Below are 19,373 nucleotides of genomic sequence, written 5' to 3' on the forward strand. Positions count from 1 at the left end.
CTGCCCCCCCCTGTTCCCACTCTCCTAGTGTTGTCAGAGGCCTCAGCCTCAGCCCCTGCCCCTCATGTCCATACCCTGGATCCACAGTTGATTTGGGCCAGGCTGGTAAAGACTGAAGTGAGCTGGCCTGTGTGCCTGTCCTCCAGGAGCTCGGCTAGGGCCTACTGGTCTTGTGTGGGAGAGGGGAGGAATTTTCCTCTCTGTGTGCAAACAGTATCCGTTTTCTCTTGTTTCCAAAAGCTGGTGACGTAACCCACTCTTCCTCCATTCCTCCCCTCTGGCCTATTTTTAGCTGGCCGGCAGCATCCTCCAGAGCTTCAGCCATGTAGGGACAGCAGCATGGACTGAGGGAAGACAGAAGCTCTGTTGTCTGTCCTGGGATGGGGGAGGGAGGAGATGCTGCTGGGAGAGACTTAGGACCTTCATTCAGGCTTGGAGGTTCCTGGCCTGGGGGTTGGGGGTGTCTCTAAGCACTCAGGCAGAAGCCTCCTCTGGGGCAGGGGGAGGGGGTATCCTCCCCTTCCCATGAGTGTGTGGCTCTGAGCCCTGCTTTCTTTACCTGGATCATAGGATAATGGGAGCACTTTTGCTATAGAACTAACTGTAGGAGGGCTGAGTTTACCTCTGGTAGAACAGATGTCTCAATGCTGGGAGTCAGGGTTTTATCATCATGGCAGTCAGCCAGCCAGTCTTAGGGAGCTGTTTCTTCATGCACTGCAGATAATGCTGGGGGTGCATCATCCTGGTGCACCCCTGTGACCTTTCCTGTTCCTCTTCAATACATGAATAAAACGATACCCAGAATGTTCTAGGAACAGGATCTGGCATATCATAAAAGCCAATGAAGTGAGAGCTGTATTTGTTTTGTTTTAGTGTAATTAAACTGATCAAGGTTTGAATTTGGGCTTCACTTACTGACTAGCCATGGGTCTTCGGGGCCAGACATTTGACATCTCTGAGCTCAATTGCTATGTAGGATTCTTTTTTATGTTTACTTGGAGATAAAAGTCTTATGGAGGGAGCTGGGAAAGCGGCTCAGTGGTAGAGCGCTTGCCTTGCATGCATGAGGCCCTGGGTTCGATTCCTCAGCACTACATAAGCAGAAAAAGCTAGAGGTAGCGCTGTGGCTCAAGTGTTAGAGTGCTAGCCTTGTGCTGAAGAGCTGAGGGTCAGTGCCCAGGCCCAGAGTTCAGGCCCTACAACTGACCATAAAAAACAAACAAACAAACAAACAAAAAAGGTTTATGGACTTGTCTGTCTGAGATGGCTTCTAACAGAGATCCTTAGATACCAGCTTCCTCAGTAGCTAGGATTGCAGGTGTGAGCCAATTTACCCAGCAACCACCTGGTTATGGTTGGCACCATTCAATGCCTTCCTTTCCCACCATCTCTTGTCTGGGAGCTCCTGCAGGGCATGCAGGATGGATTTTCTCATGCTCAGTCCCTCCCCAACCTGGGTGGACACTGAGCCCTGGACTGGCACCACGAGGCCACTCTCTGACCACTTGTCCTTCTTGGCTTTTACAGGTGGGAGGAGGAGCTTGCCAAGCGCATGAACCTTCAGACCATGGTGGACACACTGCAGGAGGTAAGATCGCCCTCAGGGGTCCTGAGAGGTCCAGGAGAGACATGTGGGATGGCCATGTGACCAAAGCCTCTGCCGCCCTGGCCTCTCCTCTGTGAGCCTACAGATCCTTTCCATCTCTTCTACTTAATGGCTAGGGATAGCCCAGCGCAGTGGAGCAGAAAAGTTTGGGCATAAGAGTGGGGAAACCTGGGTCTTGCTGATGACCCAGGGCCCATGACTCTCCTCTTCAGCCTCTCTCCCCATCCGAGGCTTGGGCTAGGTTTCTAAGCCCTTGTGCCCTCAGCTTGTAGGTCTCCTAAGTTGTGACTGATACTTGGAGATAGCTGGTGGGCGTGTCACCTTGTGGGCTGCTTCCCAAGCAGGCTCCATGGTGAACTCTGAGGCTTTGTTGTCTCCTTGTTGCTATGGTGGTGGCTTTGTATTTGGGGCTGTGCTGCTCACCTGCCTGTGTTGGGCACTGAACAAACCTCACTTTGTGAATTCTCTTTTCTTCTCTGTCAATGGGAGCTATGGAGTAGCAACCCTATGAAGAAGCATGAAAAAGTCCATTCAAAAAAATTTTAAGCTGGGCACTGGTAGCTCATGCTTGTAATCCTAGCTACTCAGGAAGCTGAGAGCTTGAGGATTGCAGTGTTAAGCCAGTTGGGACAGGAAGGTCTGTGAGACTCTTATTTCCAATTAACCAGCAAAATGTTAGAAGTAGAATTGTGGCTTATGTGGTAGAGTGCCACTGCACCAAAGGAAGGGCATTAGATAAGAGTGGAACTCAGTGGAAGAACATTTGCTTAGCTTGTACAGAGCCCTGGGTTCAATCCCCAGTACAACCAAACCAAATTTAAAAAGTCAATATGAAAATTTACTTTCTGATATTTGAAACACTTAGCTTTAAGGAGAGAACAATAATTAGCAATGTGTAGGAGGAAAAGGATGAGAAAAAGAATTTTTTTTTTTTGCCAGACCTGGGGCTTGAACTGAAGGCCTGGGCACTGTCCCTGAGCTTCTTTTGCTCAAGGCTAGCACTCTACACTTGAGCCACAGTGCCACTTTTGACTTTTTCTGTGTATGTGGTACTGAGGAATCGAACCTAAGGCTTTGTACATGCTTGGCAAGCACTCTACCACTAAGCCACATTCCCAGCTCAAGAATAATTTTTTTTCTTTCATAACCTAGCATGTTCATGACCAGGTATTTGGAAAATTCAGATATGCAAAAGCAAAACAAAAAAATGAAAAAAACCTAAAACAAAACAGAATAAAAATTGCCTGCAGTTCTACTCTGTACAGCTTATCAGTTGGTGTGTGGCCTTCTCATATTTTCCATGCAAACATCTACACATGCCTCTGTTGCTCACCTTTGATTACACAGATGACGTGGCTGGTTCTGAGACCAGAGGTAGTTAAATAGGAATGTTACTTGGATCAACCTGGGTTTCTGAAGTGCTGGGAAGGTAGATTTTCCCCTGCTATTAATGATCCTTGGAAAAGTGTTAGGGAAAGTCAGAGGGCTTAGCAGGAATCCAGGCTGACACACAGGTCCTGCCACCCTTTCCAAAGCCCCAAACCCAGGTGTCCAGCCCCTTCCTGCCCACAGGATTCCTCTATAGCTTGCCCATCTCCACCCGCAGGCAGCACAGGAAGCCGAGGCCATCCAGGAGGAGATGAATGAGAAGATCGAGCGGCTCAAGGCTGAGCTAGTGGTGTTCAAGGGGCTCATGAGTGACGTAAGTGCCACGGGCTGCCACCCTAGGCATCACAACTCCCCCCACCCCCTCATCATGCAAAATGCTTCATTCACTCCGAGGCTCCAAGCTCAGCTTCTAGTTAGAGTCCTGGCTGCCTGGTTTGTCCTGAGGATGAGGGACGCAGCAGAAGCCAGACGGCCTCCCTACCCTGTCCTCCCCACGTTGCTTCCCTCGGTCTGAGTAGAGATGCATTAATCTGCTGCTTAACCCATCCGCCCTCCCCAGGCTCCTCTGACGGTCTGTGTGTATTGCTCGGCTCCTTCCCAGCTCACCATGCGGCCTTGGGTCTGGCACTGGGGTGACAGTGGTCTGGGCTGTGCCAGCCGGAGAGGTTCCTGGGCCCAGAGCCTCCAGCAGAGTTGCTTTGTCAAGTTGGGAGTGGCCCATGTGCATCCTTTGGGCCATCTGGAGCCCATCTGAGTGACTGGCCCTGGGTGGGAGCAGCTGTTACCTGCAGAGGCCTCCTTTAGGCACTGGACAGGGTGCACACAGAGCCGGCCAGAAAGGACAAGGAGCCTGAACTGGGTGGCAGCCTGGCTTGGCTCCTGGCACTCCAGGGCTGGTGGCTGGGTGTATCTGGGAGATGCTGTAAGGCCCCAGGGGGAGCCACTTGACTTCCTCCCACTTGGGTTCAGGAGGACCCCACCCCATCCCATTCCAGGTGCCCTCTCGCTGCCAGCTGTGGAGAAGGCTGGAAGAGAGTGAGGGGCGGGGCCAGCCTGCCATGTGGGGACAGGCAGGCATGCGGTGGGAAATGAAGGGCCGGCTTTCAACAGTGGGAAGGTCTTTTCTTTTGGTTTTTGTTCCAACAAGACTGAAGGCATGTCCAGCTGAGAGGGTGCTCTGCAGCTCTGCGGAGTCAGCACACGCGGTTTCACCTCATCACTCCAAGGCCTCCATTGCCCCTTCCCACCCTGAGCAGTGCTAATCATCCCTCCACTCCCAGGAGATGATCAACAGCCCCCTCCCAACCCAGTCTCCAGGAACCCCTCACACCTAGGGGTCTCCCCACCTCGCAGCCAGGCCCTTCCTGCTTGCTCCACCCCTCGCTCACGTAACCCCTGCTGTCCTCCCTGCAGCCCATGACAGACCTGGACACAAAGATCCAAGAAAAGGCCATGAAGGTGGACATGGACATCTGCCGCCGAATCGATATTACGGCCAAGCTGTGCGATGTCGCACAGCAGCGGAACTCGGAAGACGTGTCCAAGATCTTCCAGGTGACTGGGGCCACCCCGCTCACCAGCCAAAACCTGACCCTCCCTGTGCAGCCCCGGCCCCCACCACTGCCAGCCAATCCCCTCATCATCCACGCCCCATTCACTCCCCATCCTGAGAGGCAGCGTCGGCCTCCCCAAACCCAAGGACTTGGAGGCCCCTCTGGCTCCACCAGATGTGACTGCTCTGTGTCACATGGACACAAAGGAGCCCGAGTCCCCAGGGGTGATGGACTGTGTACAAGGAAGGACATGGCAGAGCTGAGCCAGGCCTCAGGTCTCGTGACCCTCCAGGACTCATGCTCCCGCCCACACTGTGCCCACTGCCTCCCTGCTGCCTGCTAAACCTCTGGGTGCCAGGATGGGACATTGTCCCCGCGCTAGTAGGGGATCCTTGGCCAGGCTAGTGGACAACTGGAGGACCTGGCTTGAGCTCTGGCAGCTGGGCCTCTGAATTTGGAAGAGGAGTTACTGGCCTTTGATTATTTCCCACTTCTCCAGAGAGTCTCTTGACACCCCCAGACCTATACTGTGCAGGGGTGGGTGCCCCTGAGAGAAAACAGTCACCAGTGGATTGTGCTCTGGAGAGGCCCAACCGACTGAGGGTACCTTTCTTTCTCCGAAGGCTGTGTTCTGAGTTTTGGATTGTGGTTTGGCTTCTGCTTGAGCCCAGGGCAGTAGGGTGTGTCGTCGCTCTTTGTGTGTGATTTTGGATGAGAGTGAGGCGACCTACGCCTTCCTGGGGCGCTCTCTACCCGCACCCCTCCTCGCCGCCCCTTTGCTGGGGAGATCCATGTGGCACTCATTTGCTCGTGTCTTGTCTGCTCGGGGTGGAAGCCTGGTGAGCCTCAGGCCCCCCATCCATGCCTCTGCATGGGAGAGGATGAGGCTCTGGGTGGCATGGATCTGTGGGTCAAGGCTTCATCTCTCTGGCTGGCTCTGAGGTAGCCCAGGTGACTAGGGCCTGGTCTGGCTTCCCTCACTCCAAATCCTGGGACTGCTTTTCTGGTGAAGGGGTGAGCTGAACCAGCCCAACCACCAGGCCTTTCCAGGGCAGGGCTTGGTCTGGGCATCTCTTCTCCACCCTGCATGTCACTCACTTCATGCTTTCTGCCAACGCTGCCTGCTTCTTAGAGGACCCGCACACCTGTCTCGCTGCAATGACTGGCCCTAGCCATGACCTACTTCCCCCCACATCCTCCCAGGGATGCCAGTTCCCTTGCTGGCTCACCCCTCCCCTCCATCCCAGCCAAAACTCCATAGTTACCTTGATCTCTTCCCTTCCGGTCCAGGTGGTCCCCAAAAAGAAAGAACGCAAAGTGGCTTCGGACGATGACATCTCTGAGCAGGACGGGGAGGTGAACCGGTTCTCTGATGATGAGGTCGGCTCCATGAACATCACAGATGAGATGAAACGCATGTTTAACCAGCTGTGAGTAGCCCAGATGATTAAGGCTCGGGGGGAAGGAGGTACCCTAAAGGCCTGGGCTGAGTATCCCACAGATATATTTGGTTTGGTCAGCATAGTATTCTGGAAGGATTGGGATTTGTTTTCAGTAGTGATCATTTGGGAAGCTTCATGTTTTCGGTCTCTCTAGGTAGCTTGAGAGCAGGCACTGTTGACAGGAAACTTGAGGCCCAGGGCACTGTTGACATGAATTGTACACTTCCATTGGCCATGATCATTTATACCAGCTGCGAGCTTTCTCTTAACTTTTCTTTAGAAACTTCCCCACCAAAGAGGAGTGGGAGGGAATCACCCCCTACTTGAGGGAGTCTTTCCTGCCCACATGATTAAAGGGCTGGACATTGCCCTTTCTGGTCATGTATAGCAGAGCCTGGACCTGATTACTTCATGAATCTAGAAAGGTCCAGTGCACTGTGATGGTCACTTGGTGGGCTGGCTTGCTTCCTCCAATCTCTGTTAATGGGCTGGCTGAGTTCACATGTACCCACAGGAAGTCCCACCCCACTCCCATGCATGGAGCATACTACAGGCCTGCAATTGGCTGGCTTGACTTCCCTTTTATAGACAAGGAAACTGAGGCTCTGAGGAAGTCAGCAACTTGGCTGAGATACGTGGCCAGTATCTTAGAGGAAAGCAGACCAGGGCTGCTTTCACCATGCACCCTCTCACCAGGAGCTGCTGCCCAGAATCTGGGCTGGTATGGTCAGAGGTGGCTGGTTCTAGCTGGTACCAGCTTGCAGAAGCTGGCTGCCTGTGTGCAGGTTCCGTGAGGTCCCGTTAGTAGCTGAAAATTCAGCATTGCAGGAAACTGGCAGTTGTTGCCCATCAGGGCTCCCCTGCCCTATCCAACAGAGAGTTGGGGTATGGGAACCTCACTGGGAGTACTTGGCCTTAGGGCACAGTAGCATTGTGGTCTTGGCCTATTCAGTGTGATATTCTGGACTCTAATCCCTATAGTGCCTTAAAGTGGGATCAGGGGAGAGACCGTTACAGCTCTGGGCAGTGGTGGGACTTAGTCCCTGGGTTCTTCCTTTCTTCCCAGCCCAGTGGCACGCATGGGCTGTCTTTTGGAGCCTTTGCCGTTGAGCACCTAGATCTGGAAATTCTGCTTTAACCTGGAACTCTCCAGCCCTAAGGCTAGCTTCACATCAGCCTCTTCAGGCTACTAATGAGAGAACTGCTCAGAGAGGACCACAAAGAATTAGAACAGAGCCAGGCCCTCCAAGTTCTTTGTCCTCCCACACCAGCTGTCTTACTGCTTGGAAGAAGTATACTTCTTCTGTCTCTGCTTCATCATGGTTGCTGTCTTGGGTGCTTTTCTGCTAAGCCAGAATGGTGCATAGAAAAGACAGGGACAGGGTGGGATGGGAGTTTACTGACCTGATATTTCCCTCCCCAGCCTATATTCCTTTAAGCAGACCTGTGACGGTGTGGCATTCTGGACACTTGTTTGAGAGTGGCAAGGACATCCCTAGACTCTCGATTAATCTTTTAACATGAGTCCTCTTCCCTTCCTGTGCCCAACCCCATTATCTTCCCCTGACAAGTGGGGCTTTTAAAAAAGAGCCATGATTGGGGTCTATTGTTCTGAATGTTACTCTGGGCATTCCTGATCCTGACCAGGTGGGATGTACAAGAGATCCCCAGGTCAGTTTCATTAGGTTGAATTAAAAGGTTTCTCCAAATGGGTTTGGTGGTATACACCTGTAATCCCAGCACTCAGAAGTCAGAAACAGGAGGATCATGAGTTTGAGGTCAGTCTAGACTATGTAGTGAGACTGGTATACCAATTACCCGCAACCCCCCCCCCCAAAAAAAAGAGCATCTCTGAAGATCCTTTTCCTCATCTTCATGGAGTCTATCTAGAATTTGTAAGTTCACCAGGAATGGGGTGAACTGCAGAGAAACCCTCTGAAATCTGCCAGGAGTTTCCCTGGGCCAATACGTCTTCCTGTAGGAAGCAGCTTTGTAGAAGTGTATACCTGGATGTTGACAGGTCTGAGTCAGGTTCAGTCTCCAGTTAGAGTTATCTGCTTATCAAGTTGCCTAAATTAAAAAAAAAAAAATCCTCTGATCACTTTGATCATGGCCTCCCTCGCCCCCACCCCCATCAGTCCTGCAGCCGAGAACAAGGTGGCCATGAACCACCCTTTGCAGGCTTTGGCTTTCCTCCCGATGTCTCCACTGGTGTTGGGCCCAGACCCAAGCCAGAAGCTGAGTTGGGTTGGGTTGCCTCCCCCCTCCCCTCCCACGCCCCCTCCCCACACCAGTTCTACTTAAGTCTTTGAATGACACACCCATGTCAAAGCCTTTTTTTTTTTTCCTGAGCCAAATCAGTTGTTGGGCCTCAAACTGAGGAGGAATTTACTGCTGGCCTGTACCAAGGACAGCCGTGGGCCTGGGGGTGGGAGTGAGGGCCTCTTTGGTCATGGATCACTGCTTTGTCCCTTTCTTGTCCTTTCTGTCTCTGTTCCTTGGCAAGGCTTTCCTTCAGATCCCAGACAGTGGAAAGGAAATGAAGTCAGGAGTGGAGTATGTGTTGCTGATGGATGGACCCAAGGGGCTACCGCAATGCCTCTTTCCCAGTGCACCCCCTTCCCAGCCCCCAGCTCTGGTCTCTAACTCACAGAGCCACCTACAGGCTCCTGAAGGAACTGCTCCTGAAGGAACTGCTTGAGGTTAGGCCAGGAACCAGCCAGGCCTGACTCCAGGGGGCGCACTAGGAAGCTTTTAAATCAGAAAGTCTCCTGGATCCTGGACCAGAGGTTCCCATCCATCGTCCCATTATGGTGTGGTTGAGATAATCCTGTGTTTAGTGGTCCAGGAATGAGTGGAGTGGGAGTTCAGGCAGTGGGGAGATTCTTGGGGTGGAAGTCTGGAGGCTGGATCCCACATTCCTGGGCCACCAGCGTGTGTAACAACTCAGTCTTCCCCAGTTTGAATAGTGGGTATGTTGGTTCCTCCAAGATAGCCGGTATATTCTGAGAACCTTTTATCTGGGGAAAATTGGAGATTGGTCACTAAATTCTCAATTCTAGCCAATTAGGAATCCCTAAAATTACTCTGATTTTGAATTCAAAGCTAGTTTTCTATCATGTATCAGTCTAGCAGCCAATTACTCGCCTTGAGCCTGCCTGTCTCCTCACTTGTAAAATGGGAACAATAATTCTGTTACCTTACAGGCTTGTTTTGAGGTTAGAATTCGTTTCATTTTAATATATGCTGAGGGATGAGACCAAGCCCAGAACATAAATGGGTGCTTGGTGAGGTGTTTTTTGTTTTGTAGTGTGGGGGTTTGAACTCAGGGTTCTATGATCACCAGGCAGGTACGGTATCACCTGAGTTACACTTCTCACCCTTTTTGCATTCCTTATTTTGTTGTTAGAGTTTTGAGTTCGGGGCCAGGACTGGCCTGTGATGTGACCTGCCTATCTGTGGCTCCTACATGGCTGGGATCCCAGGTGCACACTACCACATCTGCGTTGTTGGTTGTGATGGAGATCTCACTTTTTGCCCAGGCTGGCCTCAAACTAGGATCCTCCTGCTCTCAGTTTCCTGGTTAGCCGGGATTATAGCATGCACCACCATGCCTGGCCTCTTGGTGATGATTTGATGAGGAGGAAAAGGCTGGAGGAAACAGGTGATCTGTCTTTCAGCCCCAGTTTCTGCTACACATTTATTGTGTGGCCTTGGACAAGTGACTTACTCTTTCTGAGCTGTGGTTTTTCTCATCTGTGTAAAGTGAATTAGTAAAGCTGACTTCTCCAAGCTGCAGGGGATAGAAGCCACTGCGCTCAGAGTGGGAACACAAAGGATATGAGTAAAAACCCACTACACTGGCCTTGAGAGAAACTACCTTTAGTTTCCATTAAGAAAATAAAGCCTATCATCTTAAAAAATGTATATATATATATTTGCAGTGCTGGGGATGGAGCCCAGGACCTTGTATATGCTAAGCTAGTGCTCTACCACTAGAGCTTCAACTCTAGCTCAAAGAGTGTGTACTTAATTTATTATTTTTTCCTGTACTGTGGATTGATCTCAGAGCTTGATGCTTGCTCTTCCATGTCCTCCTACCACTTGAGCCATGCCTCTATGCCTCTTAACATTTTTTTCTGGTTAATTAGAGATTGAGTCTTGTGGACTTTGCTGCTCATGTTGGCTTTGAACAGTGATTCTCCATCTGAGCCTCCTGAGTAGCTAGGATGACAGAATAAGCTATGGTCCCCAGCTAAAAGTATATACTTTTAATTAACAAATAAAACAAATACATTCTGCATTTTAGGAGAGTTAGGTTTTTTGTGGATAAGACACATAGCCCTTTCCTAAGGGCATTTGTACAGGTGTATGTCAGTAAGAGAAGCTGTCCCATGCTGTTCTCTGGATGGCCCTGGAAATGGCTTCTGTTTAGTCATGTCCTCTCGTGTCACCCCATAGGCGGGAAACCTTTGATTTTGATGATGACTGCGACAGCCTGACGTGGGAAGAGAATGAAGACACACTTCTGCTCTGGGAAGACTTCACCAACTGTAACCCGACCATTGACCTGCAGGGCGAGGTGAGACCAGGCCCTGGGCTTCCCAGGGCCAGGAGTGGGGGGTGTCCAGGGCACCTCCTTCCCATGATCCCTTATCCCTGCTCTTCCCAACCAAACTGTCCCCTTTCTTGTGTCTCCCCAGCAAGAGGAAAACCTGGGCAACCTGATCCACGAGACTGAGTCCTTCTTCAAGACGAGAGACAAGGAGTATCAGGAAACCATAGGGCAGATTGAGGTGAGGGCTCATGCTGGGAGCCTGCCCCAGGCCCACCTGGGTGAGACCCTGGTGATCCGATGCTTTGTGAGCCTGGCTGGCACAGGTCAGGAGTTGGGAGCCTGCAGAGTCTCCGCTTGGCATTGAGGCCAAGTCTTGTCAAGGCCTTAGTTTTCTTTTCTTTTTAGTTTTCTAATTTGTAAAATGAGGTAGTGATCTCTGCCTGCCTCAGAGTTTTTTTTTTTTTTAAAGGAAATTACTCACTTGAGCAGAGCTTGCTAGCATCTGACTGTAATTCAGGTGCTCTGGATGCTGAAGCAGGAAGAGAGTGAGTTCAAGACCAACATGCCTCTATCTCAAAAAGTAAACTAAGAAAGAAAGCTAATTACTTAAGATTATGACTCCAGAATAAGCAGGATGACTTTTTTTTTCTCATTCTGGGGTTTGAACTGTGGGTCTGGGCACTGTCCCTCAGCAGCTTTTCCTCAAGGCTAGCATTTTACCCCTTGAGCTACAGCTCCATTTCTGGCTTTTTCTGTGATTAATTAGAGATAAGAATCTCATGGACTTCACATTGCAGCCTCCTGAGTAGCTACGATTACAGGTGTGAACCACTGGTGCCTGACACAGGACTGACGTTTGAGTGACATCAGTGATGGTAGCACTGTGAGCCTGTTGCAAGCTCCTTCCCAAGTGCTCCCCAACACTGTGGGAACTGTGCTCCCAACCCAGGAGGAGATGAGGTCAAGGCTCACAGCCCCGAGGCAGCATTCAAGCAAGTTGTTTCTGGCTCTTGGCCAGACTAAATCCTGGTCTATAAATGAGTATGCTGGAGAAAGAAAAGCTTGATGCCTTCCTGGAGGAAGAAACATTTGGAAGTGGAGGAAAAAAGAGATGAGGTGTTTTCTACTCAAAACAATATAATGGAGCCTGCAAATGCTAAGCTCAAAACTGAGTGAGCCTTAGTATGGCAGGCTGCATCTGGGGTTGCTAAGCAACTATTCCCTTTTGACGCAGAAACACTTCTAGGGGCTAAGGACCAATGCACATACAGCAAGCAGGGGGTCAGGGATGGTATATCTCTGAGGCAAGTCCAGAGAGCACGGTGTCCAAGTGGTGAGGCAGTGAGGAGGGAGGTTCTGCCTTGACATGACTTGTCTTTCCTCTTCTTCTCCCTTGGTTCCTCCCAGCTGGAGCTGGCCACAGCCAAGAGTGACATGAACCGGCACCTGCACGAGTACATGGAGATGTGCAGCATGAAGAGAGGCCTAGATGTGCAGATGGAGACCTGCCGCCGGCTTATCAAAGGCTCTGCGGACAGGTTGGGCTTGTCCTTCTGAGAATTCAGTAGTCCTTAGAGGAAGTTCTGGGCATGCTTTTGTCTTCCTAGTCTTTCTGTCCATCTGTCCATCCACCCATTCATCCACTCACCCATTTCTCCATCCAGCCATCCAGCCATCATCCATCTGTCCACCCATCATCCATATGTCCTTTTACCTACTCCATTCATCCAACTATTCATTTTCCATCCTTCCACCCACCCACCCACCCACCCATCTATACCCCATTTGTTTATCCACTCAGCCAGCATCCATCGACCTATCTTCCATCTATCGTCTATCCACCTATCCACTATCCATCCACTGTCTATCCACTCACCCATCCACCCACACATCTCTCCATCTATCCATCCACCCATCATCCAGCCATGCATCATTTGTTCACTCATCTCTCCATTCATCTTCCATCCATCATTCACCCATCAATCATCCATGTGTCTATCCATCTATCCATCCATCTACTCCATATTATCACTTATTATCTGCTAGGTAACTTACATATCGAATTCATGAGTCTCCCACCACAGCCCTGTCCTCATCACTTGAACAGATACTACTGTGTGTAGGGCCGTGAAGATAAGATGATGGAAACTCAGAGCTTCTGCCCCATTGTCTGCTGAGTTGGGGGTGGAGGAGCTGGTTAGAACACTAACTGCTGTCAGTTAGGCTCCTATGTGTCTCAAGGAAGTGGCTTTCCTTTCTTCTTTCTTATCACCTAACTCTTGGCCAGATGGATCTGCTCCCAGGAGACTGGTGTCCATCCAGCGTGACACACACAGACAGAGCCCCTTCATTAGGACACAAAGACAGAGTCCCTTCATTAGGACATACAGTCCTATTGGAGGACAGACACTGATGATGGAAAACTCTTGGCACAAAGCTCAGACATGTGTTGACTGTCATTCTTTTTCTTACTTTTTTCTTATTTTTTTTGGGGGGGGTCTGGTTGTGGGGCCTGAACTCTGGGCCTGGGCGCTGTCCCTCAGCTCTTCAGCTGAAGGCTAGCGCTCTACCACTTGAGCCACGACTCCACTTCTGGATTTTTCTGCTTATGTGGTGCTGAGGAATGGAACCCAGGGCCTCATGCATGCAAGGCAGTGCTCTACCACTTAGCCACCTTCCCAGCCTTCTTGTTATGAATGGCTTCTGTGTAAGAGGAGCACAGCATTGTGGGAGAGGGTGTGGAGGCTGCGGTTCAGCCTGGCGTACCTTTAGCTCATGGACTCCCTCAGAACCCTCTGTCGTTATAAGCAGGTAGAATAGCTTGCCCAGGGCACGCAGGCATTTGTGACAGAGCTGGAATTGCAAGCTTCTCTCTAGCCTTCCTGTGGGCTCTGAGTTATTGGGGGGGGGGGTATTGACTGAGCATCTACTGGTGCCTGGACCTGGGGTGGATGGTTGCACCTTTATTATCCATGATTCCTGTTCCCAAGGAATTTCCCATCTAGAGAAGCCAAACAGCCAGAGCAAGCAGAGGCTTAGGCGGGGCTCCCTGGAGGTCTCCAGAGCCACATTCAACTCATGAACTTCAAGTGTCCTGAGGAAAGCAGAGTCTAAGGATAGGACCTTGAGGGGTAAATTTTAGAGGAGTGGTTGTTTCCTGCTCCTGTATCCTCCAGGAGCTCCCCCTCCCACAAGCTGCTTTCTCAGTACTTTCTTTCCTTTCCAGGAATTCACCGTCGCCTAGCTCTGTGGCCAGCAGTGACTCAGGAAGTACAGATGAGATCCAAGATGAGCTGGAGCGGGAGGCAGATGTGGAGCCCATGGTCAGCTGATGATGGAGGTCCCACACACCTGGTGACGGGGCCATGCGGGCTCCAGCCTTCACCACACAGACTGTCCACTGTCCTCCCTCCTCAGGAGGCCTCAAGGGACCGCTGCTTCCTTCCTTCTTCACCTTTCACCACCCACCTCCCATCAGTGCCCCTTCTCCGTCCACTCACCCACCCACGGAATGGTGCTGTCAATTTATATTGTTCTCCACATTACAAATGCAGACTTCTGTGCGACGATGCCTGTCACTGTGCCTTCTCCCTTAAGCTGAGCCACTTTGAGCTCCAAAGAATTATTCCTAGCAGGTGTTTTTATACAAAATTCTAAGTGAGGGTGGGGCCTGGGGGCATGGCATCATATGGTTTTCTACCCTCCCACCTGCTCCTCTGATTGGCCATGAGCTTTGCCCTCCCTTTCTCTGACTGGCTCTGTGCTGGAGATGCTCTGCCTTCCTTAGGAAGGAACTGTTTGCTTGCAGACCTGGGTGGGGGCATCTCCCATGTTTTTTCACTCACTGAAGAGAGGAAGGTGGTAGGAGGGGAGGGAAGACCAATTTTTCTTTTCTTTTTTGGATCTAGTGGCGAAGTAGAGGGACAAGGCACCGTGAGGGGAAGGTGGAGCCTCACTGTGTTTAAACTACTATGCAAAAAAAAAAAAAAACCCACAAAAACAAAAACAACCCCCCCCACACACACAAAACTAAACTAAAAGCAGTTTGCCTTATACCATTGTGGAAGGAAGCCTCTCTCCTGGACCTCTGGTGTCCCCTGGAGCTGGGAGGGAGGCTGATGTTGGGGCGTCTCTCTCACAGCCTTAAGGGTGAGAAGTAGCGGGGGTGGGTGGTCGGCCCAGCTCACCTGACTGCTTGCTTTCTTTGGGACCTCTGTGGGGGTGGGTTTGGGCTGAGGGAGTCTTTTATTGTCCTGATGACTTGATGTTCTCCTTTCCCTCTCCAGCCAACCATGGGGGGTTTATAGAACCGTAATTTCTCTGTGAGAAAGTCTGAAGGGGCCAGGTCTGGGACCCACTTTGTCCATTGGTCAGTTCTGGCCCACCACCATCTTGTTTTTCCGCTATCCCCAAGTTGCCTGCTGCTTGGCCACTGGCAGAGAGGGGGACATCTGAAAGGGAAAGGGGAGGGGGGGGCTGCCGGTGGGCTGGAGGTGGCTTCAGTAGGAGCCCTAATAAGGACCTTCCTCGCTCTGCTTATTCTCAACATCATCCATGTAACCAAACAACAGGGAGTTAACCTGAGCCAGTATCTCCCCAAAGCTTGAGAGGGTCTCATGAGCCCATCTACCGAGTCTCTACTAGGTACTGGTTACTGGCCCAGCAAGCAGGCTTTACTTTAAAAAACTTGTTTTTTGTTGTTCTGATCCTGGGACTTGGACACAGGCCGTGGGCACTATCCCTGAGCTTTTTTTTTTGCTTAAGACTAGTGCTCTGCCACTTGAGTCACAGCTCTACTTCTGGCTGTTTGCTGGTTCGTTGGAGATGAGACTTCCAGGACTTTCCTGCTCAGGCTGGCTTCAAACCATGATCCTTAGATCTTAGCTTCTGAGTAACTTGGATTACAGGTATGCGCCACCAGCGCCCAGCCTTTTTTTTTTTCCTCTCTCTTTCTCTCTCTGTGTGCCCACAACAGTGGGTGTGATTGCCCATCTTGGTGGGGTTTTTGTTGTTGTTGTTGTTGGTTCAGAGGCTCCCCCTAGAGGTCAAATGGACAAATGTGCCAGAGGCCTGGAACTCACACCCTCTCTGTGGGTGGAGGAAGAAGGGGGCTTGCGGCTGGAGTGGATGGTAGTTCCCTGACTTTCCTCTACAGGGTACTGCCGACTTTTAGGGGTCTCCATCTGTTATGTGTCTTAAAAAACCAGTGTACATAGTTCTCATGTATGTGTGGAGCGACTGGGAGTGAGTGTAGTGTAACTTATCAGAATTTGGTGGCCTTTCTCATGCAGTTTTTTCCCTTGGTTTTGTTTCCTATTTGGGGGGAAATAGCTCACTTGTCCCCCTGCAGCCTGGCTGCAGGACTTCTATCATCTCTTTTTAGCCAAACAGTTCCTTTTAACAGGTACTGGAGGGACAGCCCCCTACCCACCTACCAACCCTTGTTCTAAAGGTTACAGGGTTCATACATAACCATTTTATTTGTTATTGTTGTTGTTTTGTTTTGATTTTAACCAAAGGTTATCAGAGCCAGTCGGGCTTAGACCTCAGCTGCTGAAAAGATTTTCCGTTTTTTGCAAGGGCAGGAAGATGGCTGCCTCTGTGGGGTCTCCTCTGCCTAGTGCTGGTCGGGGTGGCATCTGCTGGTGGAGTTTAGGGGTCACACAGTCAAGTAGGAGCCAGCCCCGGATGGTCGCTCAAGGTGGTGGGAGGGTGACAGACATATCTTTATCCTACCAGTATGACGGTTACTATGGCCATTGGTGGCCTGGGATATCATTTTTTTCTTTCCCAATTCTGTACCTAGATTGTTGGTCTGTAAGGTGCTCTGGATCTGCCCAGGTGCCAGAGAGGCACTGGCCTGAGAGCACCTTTCTGCTGGCTGTCAATGTCTGCTTCTTTCTATGGAGCAAGGCTTTGGGGCAGGAAGACCAGGGAGGAAGAGCCAGCGTGTGGTGGGCCTGCCTCCGGGGCTGGTTCCTGGGTTTCGGCCTGGCTGCCTTCCACTCCTCCAAGTGTGTTTAAGTCTGTTGCCAGTGGGCCCTGTTTGTGCCCTTACCATGAGCCCACAGCTTGCCAGGACCCCACCGCTTGCTGGGGCAGCACCCGGCCCAGTTGGGATAAACTGGTCCGTCCTTTGTAAAGCTGTAAATACTTAGGTTGTTTTTTTTGTTGTTCGTTTTCTATTTCTAATAGAGTCCAGTGTCATATTGACACTGGTATTTTGAGATTGTTCTCAATGGGCTCTTCCATGCTGCTCCCTTTTACTCTCCTAGTTTGGGGAGGGGGAGTTAGACACACAGGGGACTGGGGAGTGGCAGGGGATATAGTATCCTTTTGGCTTCCTGGTTGGTTGTGAAATACACACACACATACACACACCCACTGAGACTCTTTTTGAGACTCATTTTGCTTTCTCATGGCAGTGTGTCGAGGGCCCTGGAGCATCTGTCCAGCCTGGACTCAGCTCTGGGGTTTGAGCTCAGTTGACCTGTGGAGAGTCCAACCACTTTGCTTTGGGGTGGGAGGAGAGGGGATAGGGTTGGGGATAATATAAGGTGTAACTTAAGCTAAACATAATCTATTTATAAAGCAAGAGACTCTCTTCTATTTTTATGAAAGGAAAGGGTTTTTAATCTAGGGTAGGCAGTCGTGGTAGTCCAGCACTCTTTTCTGTGGACGAAATATCATGCATGTTGCCGCTGGATCAAATATAATCAGTACCCCTCACCCTGTCTTGCTGTCCACCCTCCCTCTGCTCATCTATACCCACGAGGGGCTTCAGCAGGGTTTACTTCTTTCCTGACCCCTTTGTTCCTTGGATGTCTTGGAAGGGGGCATTGCCGGGGGGTAGGTGGGCTGCAGGTTTTTCAGAATTGAGGTGGGAGCAGAAAAAAGGGGTAAGAATCACTACAATTCAGCTGTGCTGGGAGGGCGTTAAGCAGCAGGGTGTAGTTGACAAGGGTTGGTTCAGGGAGCACACACAGGGCTGCCTTTGGGCCTGGGTTTTAATGTGTCTCAGGCTGTCAGAAAGATGCCCAGAGACCAGCCCTGAAAGTACCAACTCCAACAACTGGGCTGCAGTCCTTCTGTTCCAGAGGACCTTCAAAGGACCATGGTACTAGAGGTTCCCCAGACTTGGGTCTTTCCTCTTGGACCCTGAGCTTGGCTCTGAGGTGGGGAAAGTCAAGTTTTCTCTGGGAGGGACTTTTCCATAGTGAGAGAGCTGCAGGCTCAGGTGGGCTGTGTTAAACTTGGGTAGGTCCCTCACCATTCCCCCATCTTTCCAAAGCTCTCAAGGAAATGAGGCAAAGCCCCCTACCAAGACCTCTCTGTGGGCATTTTAGCATCTCTCTGGTTTTTGTGCCTGCTCTATCCCACTGTTGTCTGTCTGCCACTTGGGTCTAACATCATGGGGAGGGGTTTCTATTCACTGAAAGACTACTGATCCTACCTGTTTACTGTACTGTTGTAAATATTGCGGCCTTTATATCCTGTATATTGGCTTCTTTTAAATAAAGTAAAATGTCTTAGAATTCATGGTGTATTTTTTTTAATTACAGTGATGGAGAGTAAGGCAAGAGACTTAAGAGAACCACACCAAAGCTAGAACTTATTTTTATATTTTATTGTTAGTATTGGGCCTTGAACTCAGGGCCTGAGCTTTTTCACTCAAGGCTAGCACCTCTACCGCTTGAGCCACCTCCACTTTTTGCTTTTCAGTGTTTAATTGTAGATAAGAGCATCATGGACTTTTCTTCCTGGACTGGCTTTGAATCTTGATCCTCAGATCTCATACACCTGAGTAGCTAGGATTATAGGCAGTGCCTCCAGCATCTGGCCAAACTTTCTAACCAATGAATGATAAACGGGAAAATTTCCCATTACCTGTCCATTTGCATCTCCTCACAAGAAAACCTTTGGATAACAGAGATCACAGGCTAACTGGCACAAGTGGATTTGGAACTGAGGTCTTGTTAACCACAAAACCCCCATTTCTCAAGCTTCCCTACTGTGCCCACAGGGGCTGCACTTCCTGGGGCTCTGGATTTGAATATCTAGTGTTCTAGATACTTCATGTTAATGTCCACATTCAGGGTGATGTCACTCCAACGTGAACTGAGATCACCTGGTTTGACTCATACCAATGCCAGTTGATTTAGTACTTATGTAGTTTCTTTCCTAAGTCTCATTCTCTGCTTAAACATTCTTAAGTGTGTTAAGTGATATAATCTGGAGGAAAAAGAGTAGCCTTTGCTGAGCAATGGTGGCCCTCTCCTGTAATCCCAGCTATGCTGGAGATTGGGATCCAAGGATTCAAAACAAGCCCAGGCAGATGAGGCTGTGAAGCTCTTATCTCCAATTAACAACTACAACAACAAAATCCAGAAGTGGAACTGTGGCTCGAGTAGTAGTGTGCCAGCTTTTAGCACAAAAGCTCGGGTCCCAAGTTCAAGGCCTAGGACCTGCGCGCGCGCGCGCACACACACACACACACACACACACACACACACACAGGTCTTAGATGATGACATTTTGAGCTTCTTCGGCAGCAGATTGGTGGGTTCTGGGCGGGGCCTCTACTCCCATTTTACAGAAGAGGAAACAGATCCAAAGAGCCTATGTAATTGGCTCAGTGTTCTAGCCAGAATTAGCATATGGAGGGACTCCAAGACAGGTTCATTTTCACCCTTGCTGGAGGAAACAGAAGCACATGATTAGAACCGAGGGAGAGAAATCCTAATGGTATTTTAGGATTAGAGGGGGTGCCTAAGACGTCCTTATCAGATAAGACCAGAATCCAGGTTACAAGTGTGTTCGATTGT

General features: G+C 50.3%; 1 protein-coding gene across 2 annotated transcripts in view; it reads left to right on the forward strand.

Annotated features, from left to right (window-relative positions):
* Positions 1–14,574, forward strand: part of Iffo2 (intermediate filament family orphan 2) — a 44,438-nt gene extending 29,864 nt beyond the window's left edge. For both annotated transcript variants that reach the window (XM_013035803.1, XM_013035807.1), the window contains exons 2-9: positions 1,528–1,588; positions 3,213–3,308; positions 4,409–4,549; positions 5,839–5,978; positions 10,452–10,572; positions 10,694–10,786; positions 11,956–12,086; positions 13,775–14,574. In XM_013035803.1, coding sequence (XP_012891257.1) covers positions 1,528–1,588; positions 3,213–3,308; positions 4,409–4,549; positions 5,839–5,978; positions 10,452–10,572; positions 10,694–10,786; positions 11,956–12,086; positions 13,775–13,880 — 889 coding nt within the window. In that variant the 3' untranslated portion in view covers positions 13,881–14,574. The remainder of the gene's footprint in view (positions 1–1,527; positions 1,589–3,212; positions 3,309–4,408; positions 4,550–5,838; positions 5,979–10,451; positions 10,573–10,693; positions 10,787–11,955; positions 12,087–13,774) is intronic.
* Positions 14,575–19,373: the final 4,799 nt, after the last annotated feature.

Source organism: Dipodomys ordii, unplaced genomic scaffold (genome assembly GCF_000151885.1).
Source record: "Dipodomys ordii isolate 6190 unplaced genomic scaffold, Dord_2.0 Scaffold6, whole genome shotgun sequence".
NCBI classification, from domain to species: Eukaryota; Metazoa; Chordata; class Mammalia; order Rodentia; family Heteromyidae; genus Dipodomys; species Dipodomys ordii.